The sequence below is a fragment of the Centropristis striata genome, chromosome 15 (assembly GCF_030273125.1).
Source record: "Centropristis striata isolate RG_2023a ecotype Rhode Island chromosome 15, C.striata_1.0, whole genome shotgun sequence".
Lineage (NCBI taxonomy): Eukaryota > Metazoa > Chordata > Actinopteri > Perciformes > Serranidae > Centropristis > Centropristis striata.
Window position 1 is genome coordinate 1,423,616 of NC_081531.1, and position 12,743 is coordinate 1,436,358.

The 12,743-nt window shown below is 41.0% G+C and overlaps 1 protein-coding gene across 1 annotated transcript; it reads right to left on the bottom strand.

The window, feature by feature from the left end:
- Positions 1–4,697: 4,697 nt before the first annotated feature.
- On the bottom strand, positions 4,698–9,188 carry med31 (mediator complex subunit 31). The gene is made up of 4 exons (XM_059351734.1): positions 8,981–9,188; positions 6,390–6,464; positions 6,177–6,273; positions 4,698–5,238 (listed from the first exon to the last, which is right to left on the bottom strand). Exons 1-4 carry the CDS (start codon positions 8,988–8,990, stop codon positions 5,025–5,027), a joined length of 396 nt encoding a protein of 131 aa, XP_059207717.1. The 5' UTR covers positions 8,991–9,188; the 3' UTR covers positions 4,698–5,024.
- Between the last annotated feature and the right edge of the window lie 3,555 nt (positions 9,189–12,743).

A 12,743-nucleotide genomic window follows, 5' to 3' on the forward strand; every position in this document is an offset into this window, starting at 1 on the left:
TAGTGTGAATATAAAAGAAGAGAAAGACTTGCCTGGTGCAGCCATGAGGAGCAGAAAAACCACCAACATCTTGATTTCTCTCTGGCTTCATGAGAGGGTGACCCTTCAGACTCGCTGCTGCCGTTGATATCGACGGACAATTAACAGTAGCTCAGTGTTATACTACCAACACCGTGTCACGGACAGAAGCAGAAATCGTTTGCATATTTACGACGACAGGTATAATAACATAAACAAATATGATCCCATTATGTTGTGTGCATGACAGAGAGAGAGAGGGAGGGAGGACAGGTTTCTTCCCACAAGATCACAGCAATATAACAGATGACAACCTGTGGTCCCTCCACCTGCAGAGTGAGGCCTGAGGGTGGGGCTCAGTGCGAGCCAGGTAAAGGTGGGGACCTGGACGTGCTGACCCCCGGCTTCAGTGGCTCTGGGGACGTGGAACGTGGAAGGAGGTGAAGGTTTACAAGCTAGAGATAGTTCAACATCAAATCAATCAAACAGCCTTTTTTTGTCATTCTATAGGCAACTACACAACCAAATAGAGTGTGTCACGATTGGGAGGAACGGCCTGATCTGAACCTGAGTGGTGTTTTATTATTGGACTTCTGGGCTACTCACGGATTGTCCATAACAAACACCATGTTCAAACATAGAGTTGCATCTGGTAAGGATCCTCCAGGGTGCCTATTATATATTTATATCTTTGTTCTACGGCCTTTTCTGCTTCATTGGAAAGAGGGGGAGACAGAGGGAGGAAATAGATGGACTGTGTGCAGTTCCTTGGAATTATTCAAACTATATGGCCCGGTCAGACGCAGCAATTATTTGCATATTCAGGACACAACAGGCATAAAGCTGCACAATGACCTCACCAAATGTGATCCCATGGTGTGTGTGTGTATGTGTGAGACACTGTTTGTTTGTTTGCTGAGTGACGTGGCAGCAGGACAGTTCACTGAGCAGGAGATAACTGCTGACAGGGAGAGGGGACAGGTTTCTAGATTAAAATGAAATATTTTTAGGTGTTGGGGATCAACTTTAACGTAGATCCAGCTCTTTTTATTTTGGGCTGCATTTAACCCTTTTTTACACACAAGTGAACACACCACACACCATTCGGTGCACCTGGGGAGCTGCATGGGGGGTTAGGTGTCTTGCTCAAATGACCTGTCAGTCCTGGGTTTGGAACCGGCCACCTTCCGGTTACAAGCCCGAGTCCTAACCTCTAGGCCACAGACTACGTGGCATTCAGCGTCTCCCAAAAAGATTTTCAGATAAATAAAAATAAACTGTAGATTTAAGTGTTTTATCGCTGGAAGGATGAAAAATGTACAAACATTATGGGACAAGAGAAAAAACCCAGAAATAGTTTCTGTAGGTGACCTGAAGTGACCTGGACTAGTTCAGGTGTCTCTGTTAGGCTGTGTGTGTGTGTGTGTGTGTGATTTGAGGTTGGATTTTTGGGGACAGGGCTAATGGAGGCTGACTTGAGACAGGCTGGGACGGTGGCGTGTGGCAGAGAGAGATTAAAGGTCTTAGTGAAGGCGAGAGTTGATTAGCGATCTGAACACACGACTCACTTGGTGTTCCTGGACAGTGAGTGTGTGTGGGCTGGCAGTCTGTGGGGCAGTGTGGCTGCGTGGGGCCTCATGGCCTCAAAGTGGGCAAAGAAACTCCTCTGCCAGCGAGGCATCAGTGCTGGTAGTGGTGCTTTTGTAGTTGGTTATTTGTTTTAGTCCCTGCCACACCTGCCGGGGGTTGTTGGACAGATGTTCCTCCAGCCAGGTTTTTACAGCTTTTTGTAACCGGCTGGGTTCTCCTCCTGAGGGGAGTACAAGCAGGGATGAGGAGCAGGGAGAGATGGTCAGACAGGCCCAGATGTGGGAGGGGGACAGCTCTGTAGGCATGCTTTAGATTGGAATAAACCCGGTCCAGTGTGTTAGCCCCTCTGGTGGAACACTGTACATACTGTACAAATCTGGGAAGGACAGTCTTAAGGCATGCTTGGTTAAAGTCCCCAGCGATGATCTGGACTCCCTCAGGATGAGCCAGCTGCAGCCTGTTGACAGTGTCATGTAGGTGAGTGAGAGCGATGCTAACGTTAGCATCCGGTGGACTGTAAACAGCAGTGATGATCACTACTGTCAGCTCTCTGGGCGGATAGAAGGGCCTACAGACAACTGTCATGGCTTCCATGTCAGGGAGCAGTGTGTGTGTGTCTGTGATCTCGCTGCTCGTGCACCAGTCGTTGTGGACATAAACACACAGTCCTCCTCCTTTGCTCTTACCGAGTCTCTGTTCCTGTCGTAGCGGTGGGTGGTCCGACCCGCTAGCTGAATCGTACCGTTCTGAGCGGCGACCCCTCTTCTGCTTGCGCTCTTTTCGCCGTCTACGCCGCTTGCCGGGGCCGCCAACAATCCAGGGAGCCTCCGGAGATCGTGATATGTCTCGCTGGATGTTGTGAGTCTGCTGGAAATCCCTCGAGACAACAGCCTGATAACGTAGCTCGAGCCTATACGACTGTACACAAGTGTAGCGTGACAACACGCCCTGAGACACACTGCATACACAAACAACACGATCATCATAATATTACACCTAGTCAGAGAGCCAAAAGCCATATTAGTCATCTAAGGCAGAAACCTGGGTCTGGAGATACTGACAAGCCCCCGGCTGAGCGCCGCTGTGTTGGAGTTCTCCCCGAGGAACCAGAGGGTCGCCTCAATGCGAGGAGGTCTCTGACTGTTGTTAGTGTCTATGCCCCAAACAGCAGGTCAGAGTATGCGGCCTTCTTGGAGTCTCTGGGTGGTGTCCTGGAAGAGGAACCACCTGGGGACTCTGGAGTTCTTCTGGGAGACTTCAATACTCACATGGGCAACAATGATGGTACCTGGAGGAGGTGATTGGGAGGAACGGCCTGATCTGAACCAGAGTGGTGTTTTATTATTGGACTTCAGTTCTAGTCATGGATTGGCCATAACAAACAACATGTTCAAACATAGAGTTGCATCTGGTAAGGATCCTCCGGGGTGCCTATTATATATTTATATCTTTGTTCTAAGGCCTTTTCTGCTTCATTGGAAAGAGGGGCAGACAGAGGGAGGAAATAGATTAGATAGACTGTGTTCAGTTCCTTGGAATTATTCAAACTATATGGCCCGGTCAGACGCAGCAATCGTTTGCATATTCAGGACACAACAGGCATAAAGCTGCACAATGACCTCACCAAATGTGATCCCATGGTGTGTGTGTGTGTGTGTGTGTGTGTGTGTGAGACGCGGTTTGTTTGGTTGCTGAGTGACGTGGCAGCAGGACAGTTCACTGAGCAGGAGATTACTGCTGACAGGGAGGGGGGACAGGTTTCTAGATTAAAATGAAATATTTTTAGGTGTTGGGGATCAACTTTAACGTAGATCCAGCTCTTTTTATTTTGATCTGCATTTAACCCTTCTTTTTTTACACACAAGTGAACACACCACACACCATTCGGTGCACCTGGGGAGCTGCATGGGGGGTTAGGTGCCTTGCTCAAATGACCTGTCAGTCATTCCTCCGGTTACAAGCCCGAGTCCTAACCTCTAGGCCACAGATTTAAGAGATTTATCGCTGGAAGGATGAAAAATGCGGAAAAAAAACAGAAACAGTTTCTGTAGGTGACCTGAAGTGACCTGGACTAGTTCAGGGATCTCTGTTTGGTGTGTGGGTGTGTGTGTGTGTGCATGCAGCGGTCCTGAACACACACACACACACACACAGTGCCAGCTCTCCCAGCTGACTCCTCCTGCAGGAGGCAGCTGGGTCTCTGACTCCTGGACCATCAGCAGCAGATCCCCTCAAGGCTGTTCTTTCTCTGCTTGTTTCCTCCTTCCTTCTTTTCCTTTCCTCCTTGTTTCTTTCCTTCCTTCCTTTTTCTTCCATCCCTCCTTGTTTCTTTCCTTCCTTCTTTCTCTCCTTGTGTTCCTCCTTCCATCCCTCCCTCCTTGTTTCTTTCCTTCCTTCCTTCTCTCCTTGTTTCTTTCCTTCCTTCCCTCCTCATTTCCTTCCACCCTTATTTCCTTCCTTCTTTTTCTTCTCTTCGTTCGTTCCTTTCTTTCCATCCCTCCTTGTTTCTTTCCTTCCTTCCCTTCTTGTTTCCTTAGATCCTTCCTCGCTCTATCCCGCCTTCCTTCCCTCCTTGTTTCCTTCCTCCCTCCCTCCTTCCTTCTCTCCTTGTTTCCTTCCTTCTTTTCCTTCATTCCCTCCTTCCTTCCATCCCTCAATGTTTCCTTCCTTCCCTCCTTAGTTCCTTCCTTCCTTCCCTCCTTGTTTCCTTACTTCCTTCCCTCATTCCCTCCTTCCTTCCATTCCTCCTGGTTTCCTTCCTTCCTTGATTCCCTCCTTCTTTTCCTTTCTTCCTTCATTCCCTCCTTCTTTCCATTCCTCCTTGTTTCCTTCCTTCTTTTCCTTTCTTCCTTCATTCCCTCCTTCTTTCCATTCCTCCTTGTTTCCTTCCTTTTATCCTTTCTTCCTTCATTCCCTCCTTCTTTCCATTCCTCCTTGTTTCCTTCCTTTTATCCTCGTTTCCTTCCTGCCCTCATTTCCTTTGTTGCTTGCTTGATTCCCTCCTTGTTTCCTTCCTTCCTTCCCTCCTCCCTTATTTCCTTCCTTCCTTAAATGTGTTAAAGTTAAGTAAGTTAAACTAAAAACAATGATATTCATAAACAAACTGATTCCTTTTATTAATTTGAAATTCCAAACAGGAAGTTCTAAACGTACAGATATCTCCCACCAGCGGCTGTTTCATCATGACTTTCTCTAATTATTATAATAATTATTTATATAGTATAATTATAATAATAATAACAGTAATTATTATGTGTCAGGTCCTCCTCAGAGCGCTGACAGGTCGATCGATTCTCAGAGAAAAGTCCGCTCAGGTTTAAAGGAACCTTTAGAAAAGAAAGAATGTAGTCCAACATGGATATGGGCCTCGTTAACCCCTCATGTCCCACTCGTCTCTTTGACAGTCGGGCAGCGGCTCACTTGGCGGCGGCGTTCCCGTGCGGCGCCGCCTGCTGCTGCGGCTGCTGCTGCTCGGCCAGCGCCTGCTGCAGCCGGGTGCGTTTCCTGGAGTAGTGCTGCCAGTGGAGCAGCTGCTGCTCGTCGATGAACTTGGTGCACTGAGCGTTCACCAGCTCCTTACGGAAGTGTTCATACTGCAGCAGCTCCAGCATGTGCAGGCAGTGAGGGTACCTGCAGGGGGCGCCACACACACACACACACACACACACACACACACACACACACACACACACACACACACACACACACACACACAGGTCAGTGGTCAACACACACCGACACTGGTATTTAAAACCCCCTGAAACCAAAAATCAACACGTTTATTATACACAGAAACTGTAAAAGCTGACATTATTGTCCGATTATCAACTTTCCAATGGTCTTTGAATGGGTCATGGTTAACACTTAATCTGTAAAATATTCACTGTATTAAATTCCCATCCTCCCTCCTTGTTTCCTTGCTTCCTTCCCTCCTTGTTTCAATGCTTCTTTTCTTCCATGTCTCCTTCCTTCCTTCACTCCTTGATACCTTCCTCCTAGTTTCCTCACTTCCTTCCTTCCCTCCTCATTTCCTTTCTTCCTTCCCTCCTTGTTTCCTTCCTCCTTCCACCCCTCCTTGTTTCCTTCCTTCCTTCTGCCTTTCCTTCCCTCCTTCCTTGATATTTATTTAAATTAATGATCTAGTGTAGTGTTGGAGTTATTCTGCATATTTATTGATTTAATTTGCTTATTTATTTACTTTCATTACTTTAATTCTGTGTTTTTCAACTTTTTTTTTAAAATATTTCCCTTTTTTATTTATTCAATATTAATCTTGAAATGCATGAAGAAATACAAAAGAAATATTTTTTTGGGAGAAATAAACAGAGGGGAAAATATTTAAACAAATACATTTAAAAATGGAAAAATAAAATAAATATAAATCATTGAAAGGTCTTCCCTTCAATGAGGGAAAGCGAACGAAAACATTTATTTTTAATAATATTTTTGTTATATTTACCATATTATTGTAATTTATGTATCGAGGCATTCATTTATGTATTTATTTAGGATTTCGGCAGCTTCGGCCCCCAACAGAAACTCTGAATATGAATAAAACTGAAGCTTACTTGAGGAACTTGGCGTACTCGGGCTCCTTCCAGTAGAGCAGGTACTTGAGGTAGTTAATGAACGGTCGCTCCCTCAGGAAACCTCTCTGAGCCAGAACTGGACACAACAACCTCCCGTTAGATTGACACTTTATCAATAGTCGTTGATTGATCATTGTGTGTGATATTGATCGTCTAGCCAACAGTAGAAACATTAGAGGTGCCGTCACTCACAGTTGAGGTAGTTTGGGTTGGCCAAGCACTGGATGAACTCCAGCTCCGACTGGAAACGGTTCCTGGCCTGCTCCTCTAGACCACAACACAACACACACCAGTTATCAATCACATACCACTTATCAATCACATACCACTTATCAATCAGCTCCTCTAGACCACAACACACCACACACCACTTATCAATCACATACCACTTATCAATCACATACCAGTTATCAATCACATACCAGTTATCAATCAGCTCCTCTAGACCACAACACACCACACACCACTTATCAATCACATACCAGTTATCAATCACATACCAGTTATCAATCACATCCACAGACAACACGACAAATATAACGAGGGAAGGAAGGAAGGGAACAAGAAGGGAAGGAAGCAAGTAAACAAGGAGGGAAGGAAGAAGGGGAGAGAAGGAAGCAAGAAAGGAAGAGAGGGAAGGAAACAAGGAGGGAAAGAAGTAAACAAGGAGGGATGGAAGGAAGGCAACAAGGAGGGATGGAAGGAAATAAGGAGGGATGAAGGAAGGAATGACAGAAAGAGGGACAGAAGGAAGCAAGAAAGGAGGAAGGAAACAAGTAGAGATTGAAGGAAGGAAACAAGGAAGAAGGGAAGGAAGCAAGGAAACAAGGAGGGGTGGAAGGAAGCAAGGAGGGATGGAAGGAATGGAACAAGGAGGGAAGGAAGAAGGGAAGAGAAGCAAGCAAAGAATGTAGAGAGGGAAGGAAACAAGGAGGCAAGGAAGTAAACAAGGAGGGATGGAAGGAAGGAAACAAGGAGGGATGAAGGAAGGAAACAAGGAAGAAGGGAAGGAAACAAGGAAGCAAGGAGGGATGGAAGGAAGCAAGTAAACAAGGAGGGAAAGAAGAAGGGAAGAGAAGGAACCACGGAAGGAAGAGAGGGAAGGAAACAAGGAGGGAAGGAAGGAAGGAAGCAAAGAGGGAAGGAAATAAGGAGGGAAGAGAGGGAAGTAAACAAGAAGGGATGCAGGAAGAGTGAGTCTACTCTAATCATAAAATGCCTTTTGGGGACACGAGTATCTTTAATAAAACTCTTTCACTTCACTGTGTTTTCTTGTAGTTCTTCTAGTTTTCTATTGTTACTTTTAAGTTTACTGTTTCCTTTTTGGTTTGACCGAACAATCAATGCTGATGACACGGTAATAGAGGAAAACACTTAGTTTCACAATTATCATGAGTATGGATATAAATATATAAATATTAACATATAAAATGACATTTGTAATCCGAGGCTGACGTCACCCAGGCAGAACAAACGGCCAACATGTCAACAACAGGAAGTCCTGTCTCCATGGCAACCAGCAGACCGGCGTGATAGTGTTTACAACCTGATGAGTGACAGCGGGGACGGCCAATCACACAAGAGACGGCAGAGCCAATCGAGGAGCTTATGGGCGGGGCTAAACTAAGGGAAACAGGCCGTTTTCCGCTTGGTCCTAGTGCTTGACTCTTCTCTATTGGACGGTTAAAAGTGCAGGGGACATCCTTTAAATTATTTTAAATTAATATATGCTCTGCTGTTCAATTTAAAGTACATTTGACCAAATATAAACAAAAAATAATCCTATCCTATCACAATATTGATATATGTTGTGGAGATGCGAAGAAAAAGGCAAATTTGTGTTTCTGTAAGTATAAAAGGTGTTTAGTTTATTTATTTTAAAATAACAAATATCATAAACGCCCAATGTAACGTTTATGTTACATCACAGATCTTTGACATTTAGGGGTAGTATTTTTTTATTTAAAATAACATAAATGTGTTCTATGTGGTCCACTTGGTCTGCGCATATCCCCCATAATGTTCCTTTAAGGATAACTGGGACTGGGTTCTTAAGGGTTTAGTGGTGTTTTTATGTGTGCCGATTTCAAGAGTGAGTCCACTTTAATCATAAAATACCTTTGGGGATACTCACAAACACACACTTGTGTGGATAAACACGGCGCTCCTTAACTGGTCTGATTTCTGACGTTAAACGGCACCAGACTCTATTCAGATATGAGACATTTTAACATCGCTTTGTTTGAATACCACACACACACACACACACACACACACACACACACACACAGGTCTTTACTCAGTTTAGCTCAATAAGAAGCCATAAACATCAGTCAGACGATCAGAAAATAATCTTAAAAGCTGCCAGATTGCACAAAACGACAAATAAAAATCTGTATAAATTTGGTTCATGTTTGGGTCAGTGATAAATAAGGGTCAAACAAAATAATGATTAATATTAAATACGATATTGAGCAGAACATATTAAAAAAAACATTTTCCCCCCACAGTTTTGTCAAATTTTGTAAAATAGTGTTGCAATGTAAACGTGGATTTAATTTTTTTTCTCATTTTAGTTCACATTTATTTCCCTGTATATAATCTGATTTTTACACCAACTGACACTGGCTTATATCACGTCATTGACCCCTATGCCGATTTAACGAGTGATCCTCATATACACAGTAAATACCTCCAGTCATCTTCAAACAGACGTTATAACTGTTCACAGCTCAGTTAAGTTAAATTAAACATGTTAGTGAATGGAGTCTGGTGTTACAAACCTGTTTCCATGACTCCGGCTGCGCGCTGATAGAAACAGGAAACAGCGAACCGGAACCTTAAAGATTAAAATATATTAACAGTTAAAGTGAAACACGAACAAATAAACTTCTGTTCGTTTGGTCTTTGTTGGTGTTTAAGCTCCGCGATCAGAAACGGGAAGCCATGTTGACTCTCGTCTCTTCTTCTTTACGCCACTTTCTTCTTCTTCTTCTTCCTCTTTAGAGTGTTTGGCGGTTGGCGGACCCATAGAAGTCTATGGGCAGACCAACGGACAGGAGCATTACCTACCGCCACCTACTGGACTGGAGTGTGGAGCAGTAGAAATTAAGGGATAAAATAAAATAAAATAAAATAAAATAAAAAAAATAAAAAATAAAATAAAAAATAAAATAAATACATAAAATAAAATAAAATAAAATAAAATAAAAAATAAATTAAATTAAATATAAAATTAAATTAGCAATAAAATAAAATAAAATATAAAATTTAATTTAATTAAAAAAATAAAAGAAAAAAATATAAAAGAAAATAAAATATAAAAGAAAATATAACATTCAATTACATTAAAATTGAACTAAATAAAGTAATAATAATAATAAAATTAAGATGATTTAATGATTTAATAGGATAAGGGGGGACAATAATATCAATAATAGCACATTACAATACAAATATAAATAATTAAATACACAACTAATTTCTCTTTATAAGTCCCGTTTCCCTCAGGTCATTAAATAGAGGATTGTTTTATTTGAATGATTTTTTCCCAAGATAACTGTGCTTCCCAAGGAAGGAAGGAAACAAAGATGGAAGGAAGGAAGAGAAGGAAGCAAGGTAGGAGGATGGAAACAAGGAGTGATTTAAGGAAGGAAGCAAGGAAACAAAGAGGGATGGAAGGAGGAAGGAAAGAAGGAGGGAAGGAAAGGCGGAAAGAAAAAAGGAGGGAAGGAAGGAAACAAGGAAACAAGGAGGGGTGGAAGGAAGGAATGAAGGAGGGAAGGAAACAAGTAAACAAGGAGGGAAGGAAGGAAGGAATGAAATAAAGAGGGAAGGAAGGAAGAGAAGGAAGCAAGGAGGGATGGAAGGAGGAAGGAAGGAAGGACAGAAAAAAGGAGGGAAGGAAGGAAGCAAGGAAACAAGGAGGGGTGGAAGGAAGAGAAGGAAGCAAGGAAGGAAAAGAGAGAAGGAAACGAGGAGGGATAAAGGAAGTGAGGAAAGAAAAAAGGAGAGAAGGAGGGAAGAAAATTAAACAAGGAGGGAAGGAAGGAAGGAAACACGGAGGGAAGGAAACAAGAGGGGAGGAAGGAAGGAATCAAGGAGGGAAGGAAGAAGGAAGGAAACAAGGAGTGAAGGAATGAAACAAGGAGGGAAGGAATGAAACAAGGAGGGATGGAAGGAAGGAAACAAGGAAGCAAGGAGGGAAGGAATGAGGAAGGAAACAAGGAAGGAAGGAAGGAAAGCAAGAGAGGGAATGAAACAAGGAGGGAAGGAAGGAAGCAAGGAGTGAAAGAAAGGAAGGAAATAAAAAAGGAGGGAAGGAAGGAAGGAAGCAAGGAAACAAGGAGTCTCTTTCTTTGCTCATTGTACATTTTACATTCTATTTATTCTTTAATGAATATAGTTTACCTTGTTAGAAATACAACATTCAGGAGGTAAAACCCATGTTGTTGTTGTTGTTGTTGTTGTTGTTGTTGTTGTTGTTGTTGTTGTTTCTCCAATTTATGTCTGAGTTCCAATAAAACTTTCCTCCTGGAATAATTTTGTTTTTACTTTGCAAGATTTGACAAATATATTTATTATTACATTTTTTTTATCATGAAATTCGAGAGAAAACTAGGTTGAATATATGAAATATTTACTGTAAAGCTGTGCTTTGTCATGAAGTTTTCATATGACAATATTGAGCCAAAATAAATAAAACCTTCAGTTTATTATCTGACCGCTAGAGGGAGACACGTGACGTCACATTATTCTGCAGAAACCAGAAATTACAAATAAACATTGAAATAAATAAACAGAAACTGTTTATAAACATGTACATATACAATATGGGACAAATCACTTATTCAATATTTTACACATAATAATAAAATTATATTTTATTAATAAACATGACATAAATATTGAAAAGTGAATATTCATGCATTTATTATTAATTATTGTGATTCCCTTTAAAAAAAGAAAAAAAAACTTCATTATTTAAGTGGACAAAAAAACTGCCCTAAAATTCTACATTAATATTATTTTATATATATGAATATTATATATATATACATATATATATATATATATATATATATATATATATATATATATATATATATATATTAGGAATTTAACCCTTTAAATATACTTTTTAAAAAAATGGATTATTTATTGATTTGGATGCATTTTATTTGTTCTGATTAAACATCTCCAATGCTGCATTAATTAATATTTTTATATTATCAATTGAAGAGGGTTTGTTTGAAGTGAAATTATGTAAACAAAATATTTATATATCCAATAATAATTAAAAGTCACACGTTTCTTTAAAGATCAACTTTTATTAACATGAAATAGAACTGTTAGAAACACGATGACGGTACAAAACTCACCGAAGTAACTGAAACAAACATGTTTAAATAGAAAAAAATAGAAAACATGAAGTATAATTACTGAAAATAATTCCAATTCACAGGGATAACAGCTGTTTTATCTTCTGATATATATTTATTTATCTATATATATATATTAATATATATTCTATATTCTATCAGAGCAGAAAGTTCCCTGATCACTGATCTGGAGTCAGTTAACAAATAAAACCTGTAAATAAAGTCACATAACAATAATAATCATAATCATCATCATCACAAAGAGTTATATTAGTTCTAGTGACTTTTATAATTATTATTATAAATATTTTTAACTGAGTGTTTGAGGAAAATTCTCAGATATTAAACATATTTATCGCAACTGACAAGACCAAAGATTTTATTTAAATGAGGCAGAGACAGACCCTGTTTCATAATAATCATATTTAATGATGTTGAACTAACCCGGACTTCCTCCATGTTTTATAAAACCAGTTAATTGTCAATTTTGCCACAGAACTAATTCTGTAGCGTCGCAAAAATGTAGCTGTTTCTCTTCTTGAAAGGTCTTGAAAGATGCCTTTAATTGCTCCCTACAAACAGAGCACACGTCATTATACATAAACATGAGGTTATGTATAACGATTTTTTGTTGTAAAAGCAGTTTTCTCCACATATTAAAGTATTGTCATGTCCCCAGCCTCTCCTGTCCCCTCCCCTCGGCTCTGTGTAAACAGATTTTCAGTGAATATTTTTCACGTGACCGATCATGCAGAATCAATCATGGCTTCACAGTGTCTCTGAGGAGCAGAATTAACCGTTTGCAAAGCTCTTCCCCCGAATGCTCCTCGTCCAATCATAGCCTTAGCAACCGTTACTAAGAGAAGAAGGTCCGTCAAGCTTTGAGCTCTGAGCAACAAGGTGAAACGGTCTGACACCAGGCACCTCAGAGTTTAGCAGGAGGAGTCCTTTTTTTCCATTTACAAAACCCCAAAAACAAGAGGAGCTGTGGATTAAACAGTGTGGGAGACTCCAACTTCATATCTCAGAGATCAACAGACACACAAAGGTCTGCTCCAAGCTAAGCTGCTAGCTAACATGAGCTAACTAACAATGGTAGCTGTTAGCTGAGATAACCCAAACCAGATTTAACAGCTATGGTTCCAGTCAATTTATGTTAATGACA

Excerpts from the sequence above, each read along its gene's own strand:
- med31 (XM_059351734.1), bottom strand. Across the intron at positions 6,274-6,389 it reads CAACCCAAACTACCTCAACT|TTCTGGCTCAGAGAGGTTTC; the intron begins GTGAGTGACGGC and ends TGTTGTGTCCAG. Across the intron at positions 5,239-6,176 it reads GAGTACGCCAAGTTCCTCAA|GTACCCTCACTGCCTGCACA; the intron begins GTAAGCTTCAGT and ends CGCCCCCTGCAG.